Genomic DNA, 13032 nt, shown 5'->3' with positions numbered 1-13032 from the left:
CCATATATCTATATTATATTATATACAAATATTAAACGAATTCTATACTTAATTTTATAATGTATTATATTATTTTATAAAATAATTTATGATATCTGAAATATAAAATATTATTATTACAACTAGTTTGTCACTGAGAAATAAGGAAAAGCTCTTAACTTCAATTTATTTGAAGCAAAGCGTTACTGGATTATGCAATAAGGTAGGCGATGTTTGGATCCTGTGTCTCAACTCTATTCTCAATTATTATCTTAGCGTATGCTCGATTACACTAACCTCTAGCACTTGAAAGTGGAACTATACGCTGGCGCACAGAGAAACAAAACACAGGCAAATTCGCTCAGTGTCCATTCTTTATAATCCCTATTCGCTGATTACACGTTATTACACGGCCTATGTTGCGGCACTAATATTCAGTTTTAAGATGTGTGAAGTAGGAATAAAAACGACATGAAATACGACATGCATTGTGGAAAAACTTGATATATTTTATTACGTCGTTAAATAATGTGCACAAGAACTAGAAACAGGAAGACAGGAAAGAAACGGCAAAAAGATGCACGTAAAGATTGATCAGAACCAGCATAATAAGAAAAAGTGTAAGAATTCTAAAAAAGAAAGAGTGTGAGGTTAAAATAGAAATGTGACAAACATAACCAGAAAGAGCGGTAGGCAATGAAATGGTGGAAATGAAAAAGAAAGTAAAGACAGGTAGGAAAAAAGTGGACAAGAAAATAGAAAATCGGCGTGAACACATTGCAAATTTCCACAATCGAGAGTGGAACCAACCTTCAAAAACTAGAAACAGAATTGCCATCTGATAGGCAGAAAGGAAAGGTATAATACCAAACATAAACTAGCAATGAGCAGCAAGAAGACAAGAAAGGACAGGGTACAGGACAGGAGTGAAAAGAAGAAGTGACGAGAGGAGAAAGGGGACGAAAGAAGAGGGGAAGGGAGAAGAGGAGTGGAGAGGAGAGATAAACATGGGGGGGGGGGAGAAAGAGGATGCATTTCATTCATATTCATTATCAATGAGTGGTTTATGAGGGAGTTATAGACACACAGTATAACAGATAGGTAATGATAATAACAATAATAATAATAATAATAATAATAATAATAATAATGTTAGGAGAAAATCCACAAACGATTAAGGAAAATACGGGAATTTTACTGGAAGCAAGTACAGAGATAGGATTGGAAGTAAATCCCGAAAAAAAAACAAAGTATATGATTATGTCTCGTGACCAGAATATTGTACGAAATGGAACTATAAAAACTGGAAATTTATCCTTTGAAGAGGTGGAAAAATTCAAATATCTTGGAGCAACAGTAACAGATATAAATGACACTCGGGAGGAAATTAAACACAGAATAAATATGGGAAATGCCTGTTATTATTCGGTTGAGAAGCTCTTATCATCCAGTCTGCTGTCCAAAAATCTGGAAGTTAGAATTTATAAAACAGTTATATTACCGGTTGTTCTGTATGGCTGTGAAACTTGGACTCTCACTTTGAGAGAGGAACAGAGATTAAGTGTGTTTGAGAATAAGGTGCTTAGAAACATATTTGGGGCTAAGAGGGATGAAGTTACAGGAGAATGGAGAAAGTTACACAACGCAGAACTGCACGCATTGTATTCTTCACCTGACATAATTAGGAACATTAAATCCAGACGTTTGAGATGGGCAGGGCATGTAGCACGTATGGGCGAATCTAGAAATGCATATAGAGTGTTAGTTGGGAGGCCGGAGGGAAAAAGACCTTTAGGGAGGCCGAGACGTAGATTGGAAGATAATATTAAAATGTATTTGAGGGAGGTGGGATATGATGATAGAGACTGGATTAATCTTGCTCAGGATAGGGACCAATGGCGGGCTTATGTGAGGGCGGCAATAAACCTCCGGGTTAAAATTAAAATTAAAATTAAAATGAAAGATAATGTAGGTAATTATTACACCCTTAACCTAATTATTAAAGATTATCTACATTATCTTTAATCTTAACTTATGAGCACTGTTGTATTTCGACCTTCTAAGTATTTAACCTCCGGGTTCGTTAAAAGCCATTTGTAAGTAATAATAATAATAATAATAATAATAATAATAATAATAATAATAATAATAATAATACAAAAAGCATTGTAGGGTAGATCTGTACCTCAAAAACTAAAGCAGTGACAATGTGAGGAAAAACATACCAACAAAAATTGAAATAGATGGAAGGATAACAGAAGAGGTTTCTAACGTCATCTGCTTGGGGAATGTGTTTGCAGAACACAAAGATAATATACAGGGTGAATCGTACTAATGTCATTAATTTCAGATATTATTCTTTGATATATTTCAAACAAAACAATGTAATTCAAGTTTGTTCGTTTTTTCTCCCTTTTCGAGATAAAAATTGTTTTATATGAAATATTTCATAGTGTGTTTTGGGAAAGCCATTGATTTAATTCCCAATACGCTCAATCAATTTAAGAGAGCAGAGTATTATGATGATAAATGATTGAAAGAATTTTAGTTTTGTCCTTTAAATGTGGAGAAATTTGATCCGAACAAATGTAACTTTTCGTTCTGCAAAGGAATTTTAAAATGTTACATTTCTTCGGATCAAATTTCTGCACATTTAAAGCACAAAACTAAAATTCTTTTAATCATTTATTATCATAATACTCTGCTCTCTTAAATTGACTGAGCATATTGGGAATTAAATTAATGGCTTTCCAAAACACGCTGTGAAATGTTTCATATAAAACAACTTTTATCTCGAAAAGGAAGCAAAAACGAGCAAAATTGTGTTAAACTGTTTTGTTTGAAATATCTAAAAAAATTACCTCTTGAAATTAATGGCATTTCTTATGGTTCACCCGGTATAAAACATGTGTCAAAGTCCTGCCAGGCGGGTATAATGAAACTGTAGCTACTATAAAATTATGTAGTTAATGTAGTAATTTGGTGCACAATGTTTTTTAAGCTTACATGATTAATGTACAGAGTGTCTCATAAGTCTGGAACCATGGGCCAAATCTTTGAAATGCTGTTTCTTCTTGTTTTCAGGTACTTTTGAAGCCTGAGTGATGTTGTTTGGTAAAGATGGACGCATTCAAGTGATCTTGTTTGTTGGTAGCTGCAGTCACAGGGAATTTGGCCCTGGAAGTTAATTGGTTGTACCCAGAACAAACGTCGATTACACTGGAATGTCATTCCGCTTTACTTAACTCTGGCTTCAGAAGTACTTACAAAGAAGAAGAAACAGTATTTCAGAGATTTGGCCTATGGTTCCAGACTTATGGGACACCCTATAGATAGGAAAGTAAGTGTTAGTATTATAATAAGTACGGGTCCCTTCACACATGTGACACTCACCTCCTTCAAGATATAGTCGACGGCTTCCTCTGTGCGCCCGGATGCGATCATGAGCCTCGGGATTCTGTCGGTAGGGGCGCCGTTGTTCACTTTAACCTTGTCGTTCCACCTGAGGAGCAAATGGACGCCTGAGCCAGCAAGGGAGAAAGAATTGACCGCGACCAGACCTCCATTGAAGGCACACTTCTCTGTGACCACCTGCAACATGAGAGCTTAGAATTATCCTCAGTGACTCAACAGATAACACAAAGACGGATATAAGCTAGTTGGTTCTCAACTCCAGTTCAGCACACTGGAGCAGAATATGTAGGGAAGTTTCTTCTTCCTTCCCATCGCCTACATAGTGTTGTAGAGTAGTGGCAAAAAAAAAAACCGGACCGACCCTTGTAGCTGATTTCAGAGCCTTGTTCACTCAGAGCACGATAGACTGGTCACTAAGACTTTCGTGGTTCGAATCCTGCCTGCAAAGAAAACTTTTTTTTGTTCCTTATTCAAATTTATTCCCAATACTTTTCGATTGCTGGTAAAATTCATGTTCTGGGAATAAGTAGTGAATTAATTAAGTAGTGAAATATCGCTGCAATCGAAAAGTTTTGGGAATAAATTTGAATAAGGAACAAAAAAAGTTTCCTTCCCAGGCAGGATTCGAACCACGAAAGTCTTAGTTACCAGTCTATCGTGCTCTGGAGTGAACAAGGCTCTGAAATCAGCTACAAGAGTCGGTCCGGTTTTTTTGCCACTACTGTACATGTGTCTTCAAGCAACAGTAACCTGCCAGTATAACTGTCACTATATTACACACTTTCTATTAATGGAGGAGATGGGTGAAATTTCGGCCATTTTTCGAGGGAAAAACAATTTTCTTTTTTTTTTACATCACGTGACATTTCATTTATACAAAATGTCTCAAGAGGAATGTAAAATACTTCAGGATAATGTAGTTTGAGTTAATCTCCACAACTTAACCTGATATACCTATGTCCGAAATGCAATGATTGTAGAAGTGCATAATTTCAAGGGAAAAAACTGTTCTGGAGCCTGGCGTCCAACCCAGGACTTTTGCCTGACAATGCCAACACTCTACCGACTTAGCTATCCAGGAACGTCTAATCAACTATTCCCTTTTATAACCACACACCTCAAATGGGTTGACAAGACGTCAAAAACCCAGCATTGAGTGCACACTTTTTCTGTGTGACATAAATTGCCGTTTTCTGTTAACGAACAGTGACGTATATTATACAAATCTGACTTTTCAAGAATAGCTACCTGTGAAGCTGACTTGAATAATTTCAAGAAAAAAACTGTTCCGGGGGCCGAGCATCGAACCCGAGACCTTTGGCTGAGCGCGCCAACGCTCTACGGACTGAGCTACCCAGGAACTCTACCAGATCTCGGATCAATTATTCCGCTCATCCAATGTACCGGGTTCGATGTCCCGCCCAGGAACAATTTTTGCCTTGAAATTAGCCTACTCAAGTCAGCTTTAGAGGAATAGGCGATGCGTAGCGGAACCGAAGTTTGGCAAAAAATAGATACCAGTAGCATATCAATGAAGACAAGAAGGACATATAATTATGCAACACATAGATGAGAAAGGCAAATGGCCTGCAGATTTTATGAAGACAGAGTTGCTGTCAATACGAAGGAAAATAATGCCAAAAAAATGTAACGATTTCGGGACTATCAGCCTGAAATCACACTCAGCGAAGATTCTGCACCGAATACTGAATCGTCATTTTCATATTCTAGGATGGAAGGAGAGTTGGAAGAAGAGCAGTTTGGCTTCAGGAAGAAAAAAAGGTACGAGAGATGCAATTGGACAGCTACGGACAATCGGCGAAAGATACCTAGAGAAGAATAAAGAAGTGTATGTAGTATTTGTGGACTTAGAAAAGGCGTTTGACAGAGTGGATTGGAATAAACTGACGGCGATCCTGAAGAAAATAGGTGTGGGCTGGAAAGAGAGGACGTTGTTCAGTAATATTTATATGAAACAACGAGTCAAAGTAGAGAATAGGAGCACAAATGCCTGACGGAAGAAAACTAGGGAGAGGAGTACGACAAGGATGCCCTTTATCACCTACTCTGAAACATTTACTTGCAGGATTTAGTGAAGAAGTGTTTTCAGAACATGGGAGGAGTGATAGTAGGAGGAAGAAGAATAAAGTTAATAAGATTTGCTGATAATATGGCGTTGTTGGCAGAAGAGGAGACGATACTAAGAGATATGCTACTGGAGCTAAATGACAGCTGTGAGCAGTATGGGGTGAAGATAAATGCAAACAAGACGAAGACCATGGTTATAGGAAGAAAAATAAAGAAGATAAACTTGCGAATTCTAAATGAGGCAGTAGAGCAAGTGGACAGCTTCAAATACTTGGGCTGTACTATAAGCAGTAACATGAGCTGCTGCCAGGAAGTCAAAAGGAGGATAGCAATGGCCAAGGAAGCTTTTAATAGAAAAAGGAGCATCTTCTGCGGACCTCTGGAGAAAGAACTAAGGAAGAGACTAGTGAAGTGCTTTGTGTGGAGTGTGGCATTGTATGGGGCAGAAACATGGACATTACAACGAAGTGAAGAGAAGCGACTAGAAGCATTTGAAATGTGGATATGGAGAAGAATGGAGCGTGTGAAATGGACAGACAGAATAAGAAATGAAGCTGTGTTGGAAAGAGTGGGTGAAGAAAGAATGATGCTGAAACTGATCAGGAAGAGGAAAAGGAATTGGTTGGGTCACTGGCTGAGAAGAAACTGCCTACTGAAGGATGCACTGGAAGGAATGGTGAACGGAAGAGTTCGGGGCAGAAGAAGATATCAGATGGTAGACGACTTTAAGATATATGGATCATATGAGGAGACTAACAGAAGGAAGAAAATAAGAAATATTGGAGAATGCTGGGTTTGCAATGAAAGACCTCCCCTTAGACAAAAAACTACGAGTGAAGGAATATGGAGAGATATAGTTGTTCTCTTTCAATGAGAACTTAGACCCTTTTCACACTGGGACACCGGTGACGGTCACCGGTATTTGCAACGAACACTCGTGGGTCACTGGTGTCGAACACAGCTAGTATTGCCAACTGATTAGTTGTAGCTTCTGATAAAACAATTTGTGATTAATTAGTAAAATGGATTCGAGTTAGGATGTGTTGTCGTTACTGCTATAGAACAGGAGGAGGATGAAGAAAAACCGTTCATTACACAGATATTCACTGCTGGAAATCACAGGAATGGACACAATACTAAGGAAAAGCTATCTCATCAGATGAAAAACTTTCTCTTACTTTACTGTTGTTTTATTTTATTTTATTTTGAGCATATTTGACAGATTTTAACTGGTAGTAATATATTATATATTTTAAAATATTATAAAACTGTCACTGGTAAGTTCATCGTTGCTCTTCATGAGCTGTTGGAAAGTATAACAAAGATTACTAGAAATGTTATGTCAACATTTGTGGTTGCTACATGTCAATACTTACTTAGGTACTTACAAATGGCATTTAAGGAACCCGGAGGTTCATTGCCATTCACATAAGCTCGCCATTGGTCCCTATCCTGTGCAAGATTAATCCAGTCCCTATCACCATATCCCACCTCCCTCAAATCCATTTTAATATTATCCTCTCATCTACGTCTCGGCCTCCCCAAAGATCTTTTTCCCTCTGGCCTCCCAACTAACACTCTATATGGAATTCTGGATTCGCCCATACGTGCTACATGCCCTGCCCATCTCAAACGTCTGGATTTAATGTTCCTAATTATGTCAGGTGAAGAATACAATGCATGCCGTTCTGCGTTGTGTAACTTTCTCCATTCTCCTGTAACTTCATCCCTCTTAGCCCCAAATATGTTCCTAAGCACCTTATTCTCAAACACCCTTAATCTCTGTTCCTCTCTCAAAGTCAGAGTCTAAGTTTCACAACCATACAGAACAACCGGTAGTATAACTGTTTTATAAATTCTAACTTTCAGACTCTTTGACAGCAGACTAGATGACAAAGCTTCTCAACCGAATAATAACAGGTATTTCCCATATTTATTCTGCGTTTAATTTCCTCCCGAGTGTCATTTATATTTGTTACTGTTGCTCTAAATATCTGAATTTCAGCCCCCCTCTTCGAAGGATAAATTTCCAATTTTTATATTTCCATTTCGTACAATATTCTGGTCACGAAACATAATCATATACTCTGTCTTTTCGGGATTTACTTCCAAACTTATCGCTTTACTTGCTTTAAGTAAAATTTTCGTGTTTTCCCTAATCGTCTGTGGATTTTTCTCCTAACATATATACGTCATCCGCATAGACAAGAAGCTGATGTAACCCGTTCAATTACAAACCCTCTGTGTTATCCTGAACTTTCCTAATGGCGATTCTAAAGCAAAGTTAAAAAGTAAAGGTGATAGTGCATCTCCTTGCTTTAGTCCGCAGTGAATTGGAAATGCTTCAGATAGAAACTGGCCTATACTGACTCTGCTGTAAGTTTCACCGATACGCATTTTAATTAATCGAACTAGTTTCTTGGGAATACCAAATTCAATAAGAATATCATATACTTTCCTCTTAACCGAGTCATATGCCTTTTTGAAATCTATGAATAACTGATGTACTGTACCCTTATAATCCCATTTTTTTCTCCAATATCTGCAGAATACAAAACAATCTTATCAATAGTCGATCTATTACGCCTGAAACTGCACTGATGATCCCCAATAATTTCATCTACATATGGAGTTAATGTTCTCAAAAGAATATTGGACAAAATTTTGTACGTCAACAAAAGTGACATTCCTCGGAATTTACTACAGTTAGTCTTGTTCCCCTTCTTAAAGATAGGTACGATTATGGACTCCTTCCATTGTTCTGGTACAATTTCCTTTTCCCAAATTGCAAGTACAAGTTTATAAATTTCGCTAGATAATGCACTTCCACCCTCTTGTATTAATTCTACTGGAATTTGATCGATACCTGGAGACGTACTTTTTCAGATTTTCTATCGCAATTCCGACTTCAGAAAGTGTGGGTTAGGGTATAAATGGCTCAGCAGTTTGTTTTGAATTTCGTCCCGATCATTTCTATTTGGCCTATTTAAATTTAGTAGTTGCCCAAAACAGTTTTTACATCTGTTCAGAATTGAATGAATGTCTGCAAGCAAGTCACCATTCTCATCCTTGATCACGTTTACCTTTGCCTGATATCCATTCTTAACGTACTAGCGCTCTACCACTGAGCTACCCGGGAACTCCACCCGACACCGTCTCAATTTTTCCCTTTATATCCACACAACTCGCGTGGGCTGACGAAACGCCAGAGACCCACAACGAGTGCACACAATCTCTGTGTGACTTGGAATTGTGGTTTCCTGTTAACGTACACAGTAACGTATATATTATGCAAATCTAGTCTTTCAGGTGAAGCTCCCTGTAAAGCAGATTTGAATAATTTCAAGGGAAAAATTGTTCCGGGGCCGGGTATCATTCATGCTAATAATTGTAAGATATATGTAATATACACAGAAAAACTTTAGCTCATCCCTGAAGGAGTAGAACTCGTACTCAGGGACGGATTCCTGAATAGAAATATGAAGTATATAATACAATTTGTCTTATGTCTACTATGCAATTAGAATATATAAATTTAAATTTACAATTTTTCAATTTTTATAAAATCCATACATAACTTTTTTAATTTAATACTAGAACTATTAGAATTGACAAGATTTGGATATTTAAATATGAATTTGTTATATATTCTTAGGCCTAAATTACTACTATGATTAAATACTGTAGCAGTGTTGCATTTTGGTTCAAACAATCTTAAAGAATTCATACCTTTTGTTTCATAACTATGAGAGTACAATTCAAAATTATTATATGGTTATATATATATATATATATATATATATACATATATATATCGAATGCTTATATTCTTAATGTTTGTTAACATTTCATTTAAGTTTATTTTTTCTATCATTGTAGTTGTGATGTGTATAGTTGTACTTCAATGCTAAATGTTACGTATTGTTAAATATAACTTTCCATTGTAAATTAATATGGTAACAAATTACAAACCATATTGCCATATATGGTTACTTAGCATCATATGAAATGTAATTTATAATTTTTTACGGTGAAAAAGAAAATATGCAACTCAGGTACAAATTTTGCTTCTTTCATTCATACTTTTCTCATTGAAATCAGACACAAACTTGTTCTAATGATATCCCTAAGAGCCTAATTTCTTGCCAAGCATTCGTTTTCGCCTCTTTATTGCTATAGTTATGCTTTTGATATCCCAAACAGCAGGTCGACTTTCTATTTCACTTATAAAACCTTCCGTGTTAATCAAATCTGAACTCATGGCTGGATAGACTAGTTTCACTGTGCTCAGTGAATGTTCTGTTGGCAATCTGCAAGCTGTGTCCTGTGATTTGTGTCCCAGTGTGAAAACACTAATTCAAAGCAATGTATGTCGGGCAATGACTGGTCTGGACACAGTGGCCCTATCCGACACATGTGTAGAGGGCGAGACACTGCTGGGACACTGTGACTGGGTGAGACACTGCATTGTCCCGGTATGAACGCTCCAATTCCAACTAATGTATCTCCGTCAGAGACCGTCCCTAAGAGCCTTTTCACACTAGGAAACCGGTGACCTCACTTGTGACCGTCACCGGTGTCCTAGTGTGAAAAGGCTCTTACGGATATCACTAGAACAATTTGAAATATCAGAATATGGCGAATTAAAATATCACGAAGAATTTTCAGAGTTTCAGGAAAGAACTTCGAAATATGAAGGAAGTATATTGAAATATTAGCGAAAATTATTCCGATTTTTATGTATGACTCCTATTAATACAATATAAAATATTTGTCTTATGTTAAAAATATTAAAGTCTAAAATTGGCGTAAAAACGACATTCTGTACGCTAACCGTACACGAAGCGTAAAATTGGTGTAAAAACGCCATTCTGTACGCTAAGCATACACGAAGCGTAAAATTGGTGCACAAATGTCATTCTGCACGCTAATCGTACACGAAGCGTAAAATTGGCGTAAAAACAACATTCAGTACGCTAAGTGTACACGAAGCGTAAAATTGGTGTAAAAACGACATTCTGTACGCTAAGCGTACTCGAAGTGTGAAATGGATGTAAAAACGACATTCAGTACGCTAAGCGTACACGAACAGTAAAATTGGTGTAAAATGACATTCTGAACGCTAAGCGTACACGAAGCGTAACATTGGTGTTAAAAGGTCATTCTGCACGCTAACCGTACACGAAGCGTAAAATTGGCGTACAAACGTCATTCTGTACGCTAAGCAGACAGTAAACGTAAAATTGGTGTAAAACGATATAAAGTACACTAAGCGTACACGAAGCGTAAAATTGGTGTAAAAATGACATTCAGCACGCTAAGTGTATACGAAGCGTAAAATTGGTTTAAAAACGACATTTAGAGCGCTAAGCGTACACGACGCGTAAAACTGGCGTACAAACGTCAATCTGTACGCTAAGCGTACACGAAGCGTAAAATTGGTGTAAAATGAACATTCTGTACGTTAAAAGTATAAGAAGCGTAAAATTAGTGTAAAAAGGACATTCTGTACGCTAAGCGTACACGAAGCGTAATTTTGGTTTAAAAACGATATTCTGTACGCTAAGCGTACACCAAGCGCAAAATTGGCGTACAAACGTCACTCTTTACGCTAAGCGTACACGAAGCAAAAAATTGGAGTTAAAACCATATGCAGTACGTAAGCGTACACGAAGCGTAAAATTGGTGTAAAAACGTCATTGTGCACGCTAAGCGTACAGGAAGTGTAAAATGGTTGTAAAAACGACATTCAGTACGCTAAGCGAACACGAACAGTAAAATTGGTGTAAAAATGACATTCTCGACGCGAAGCGCACACGAAGCGTAAAATTGGTGTAAAAACGACATTCAGTACGCTAAGTGTACACGAAGCGTAAAATTGGTGTAAAAACGACATTCAGTACGCTAACCGTACACGAAGCGTAAAATTGGCGTAAAAACAGTATTCAGTACGTAAGCATACTCGGAGCGTGAAATTGGTCTAGAAACGCCATTTAGTACGCTAAGCGAACACGAGGCGTAAAATTGGTGTAAAAACGATATTCTGTAAGGTAAGAGTACACGAAGCGTAAAATTAGTGTAAAAACGACATTCAATACGGCAAGCGAACACAATGCGTTAATTTGACGTACAAACATAATTCTGTACGCTTAGCGTACACGTAGCGTAAAATTAGTGTAAAAACGACATTAAGTACGCTAAGCGTACACAGGCGTAAAATTGGTGCAAAAACCATATTCAGTACGTAAGCGTACACGAAGCGTAAAATTGGTGTAAAAACGTCATTCTGTACGGAAGAGTACACGAAGCGTAAAATTGGTGTAAAAACGATATTCTGCACGCTAAGCGTAGGCGAAGCGTAAAATTGGTGTAAAAAGTACATTCAGTACGCGAAGCGTACACGAAGCGTTAAATTGGCGTAAAAACGTAATTCTATACGCTAAGCGTACACGAAGCGTAAAATTGGCGTAAAAACGACATTCAGTACGCTAAGCGTACACGAAACGTAAAATCGGCGTACAAAAGTCACGAAGCGTAAAATTGGTGTAAAACGACATTCAGTACGCTAAGCGTACACGAAGCTAAAATTGGCGTATAAACGACATTCTGTACGCTAAGCGTACACAAAGCATAAATAGATGTAAAAACAACATACAGTACGCTAAGCGTACACGTAGCGTAACAGTGGGGTAACAACAACACTCAGTATGCTAAGCGTAACTAAGCGTAAAATTGGTTTAAAAACGATATTTTGTACGCTAAGCGTACAGGAAGCGTAAAACTGGCAAACAAACGTCATTCTGTACGCTAATCGTACACGAAGCGCAAAATTGGTGTAAAAACGACATTCAATACACAAAGTGTACACGAAGCGTATAATTGGTGTAAAAACGATATTCTGTACGCTAAGGGTACACGAAGCGTAAAATTGGCATACAAAAGTCATTCTGTACTCTATGCAAGCACGAAACGTTAAATTGACGTAACAACGACATTCAGTACGTAAGCGTACACCAATCGTAAAATTGGTGTAAAAGAAACATTCTGTACGCAAAGCGTACACGAAGCGTAAAATTGGTATATAAACGACATTCAGTACGCTAAATGTACACGAAGCGTAAAATTGGTGTAAAGACGACATTTAGTACGCTGAGAGTACACGAAGCGTAACATTGGCGTACAAACGTCATTCTGTACGCTAAACGTACAGGAAGCTTAAAATTGGTGTAAAAACGACATTCGTTACCCTAAGCGTACACGAAGGGTAAAATTGGCATAGAAACGTCATTGTGTACTGTAAGCGTACAGGAAGGGCAAAATTGGCGTAAAAACGACATTCCGTATGTAAGCGTACATGAATCGTAAAATTGGTGTAGAAGCGACATTCAGTACGCTAAGAGTACACGAAGCGTAAACTGATGTAAAAACGACATTCTGTACGCTAAGCGTACACGAAACGTAAAATTGGAGTGCATTCGACATTCAATACGCTAAGCGTACACGAAGCGCAAAATTGGTGTAAAAACAACATTCAGTACGCTAAGCGTACAC

General features: G+C 37.5%; 1 protein-coding gene across 1 annotated transcript in view; it reads right to left on the bottom strand.

Annotated features, from left to right (window-relative positions):
- Positions 1-3661, bottom strand: part of LOC138709934 (fatty acid synthase-like) — a 38860-nt gene extending 35199 nt beyond the window's left edge. Inside the window, exon 1 of the mRNA XM_069840624.1 lies at positions 3373-3661. Coding sequence (XP_069696725.1) covers positions 3373-3579 — 207 coding nt within the window. The 5' untranslated portion in view covers positions 3580-3661. The remainder of the gene's footprint in view (positions 1-3372) is intronic.
- Positions 3662-13032: the final 9371 nt, after the last annotated feature.

This window comes from Periplaneta americana, chromosome 12 (genome assembly GCF_040183065.1).
Source record: "Periplaneta americana isolate PAMFEO1 chromosome 12, P.americana_PAMFEO1_priV1, whole genome shotgun sequence".
Classification (NCBI taxonomy): domain Eukaryota; kingdom Metazoa; phylum Arthropoda; class Insecta; order Blattodea; family Blattidae; genus Periplaneta; species Periplaneta americana.
This window is presented reverse-complemented; position numbering and strand designations above follow the sequence as displayed.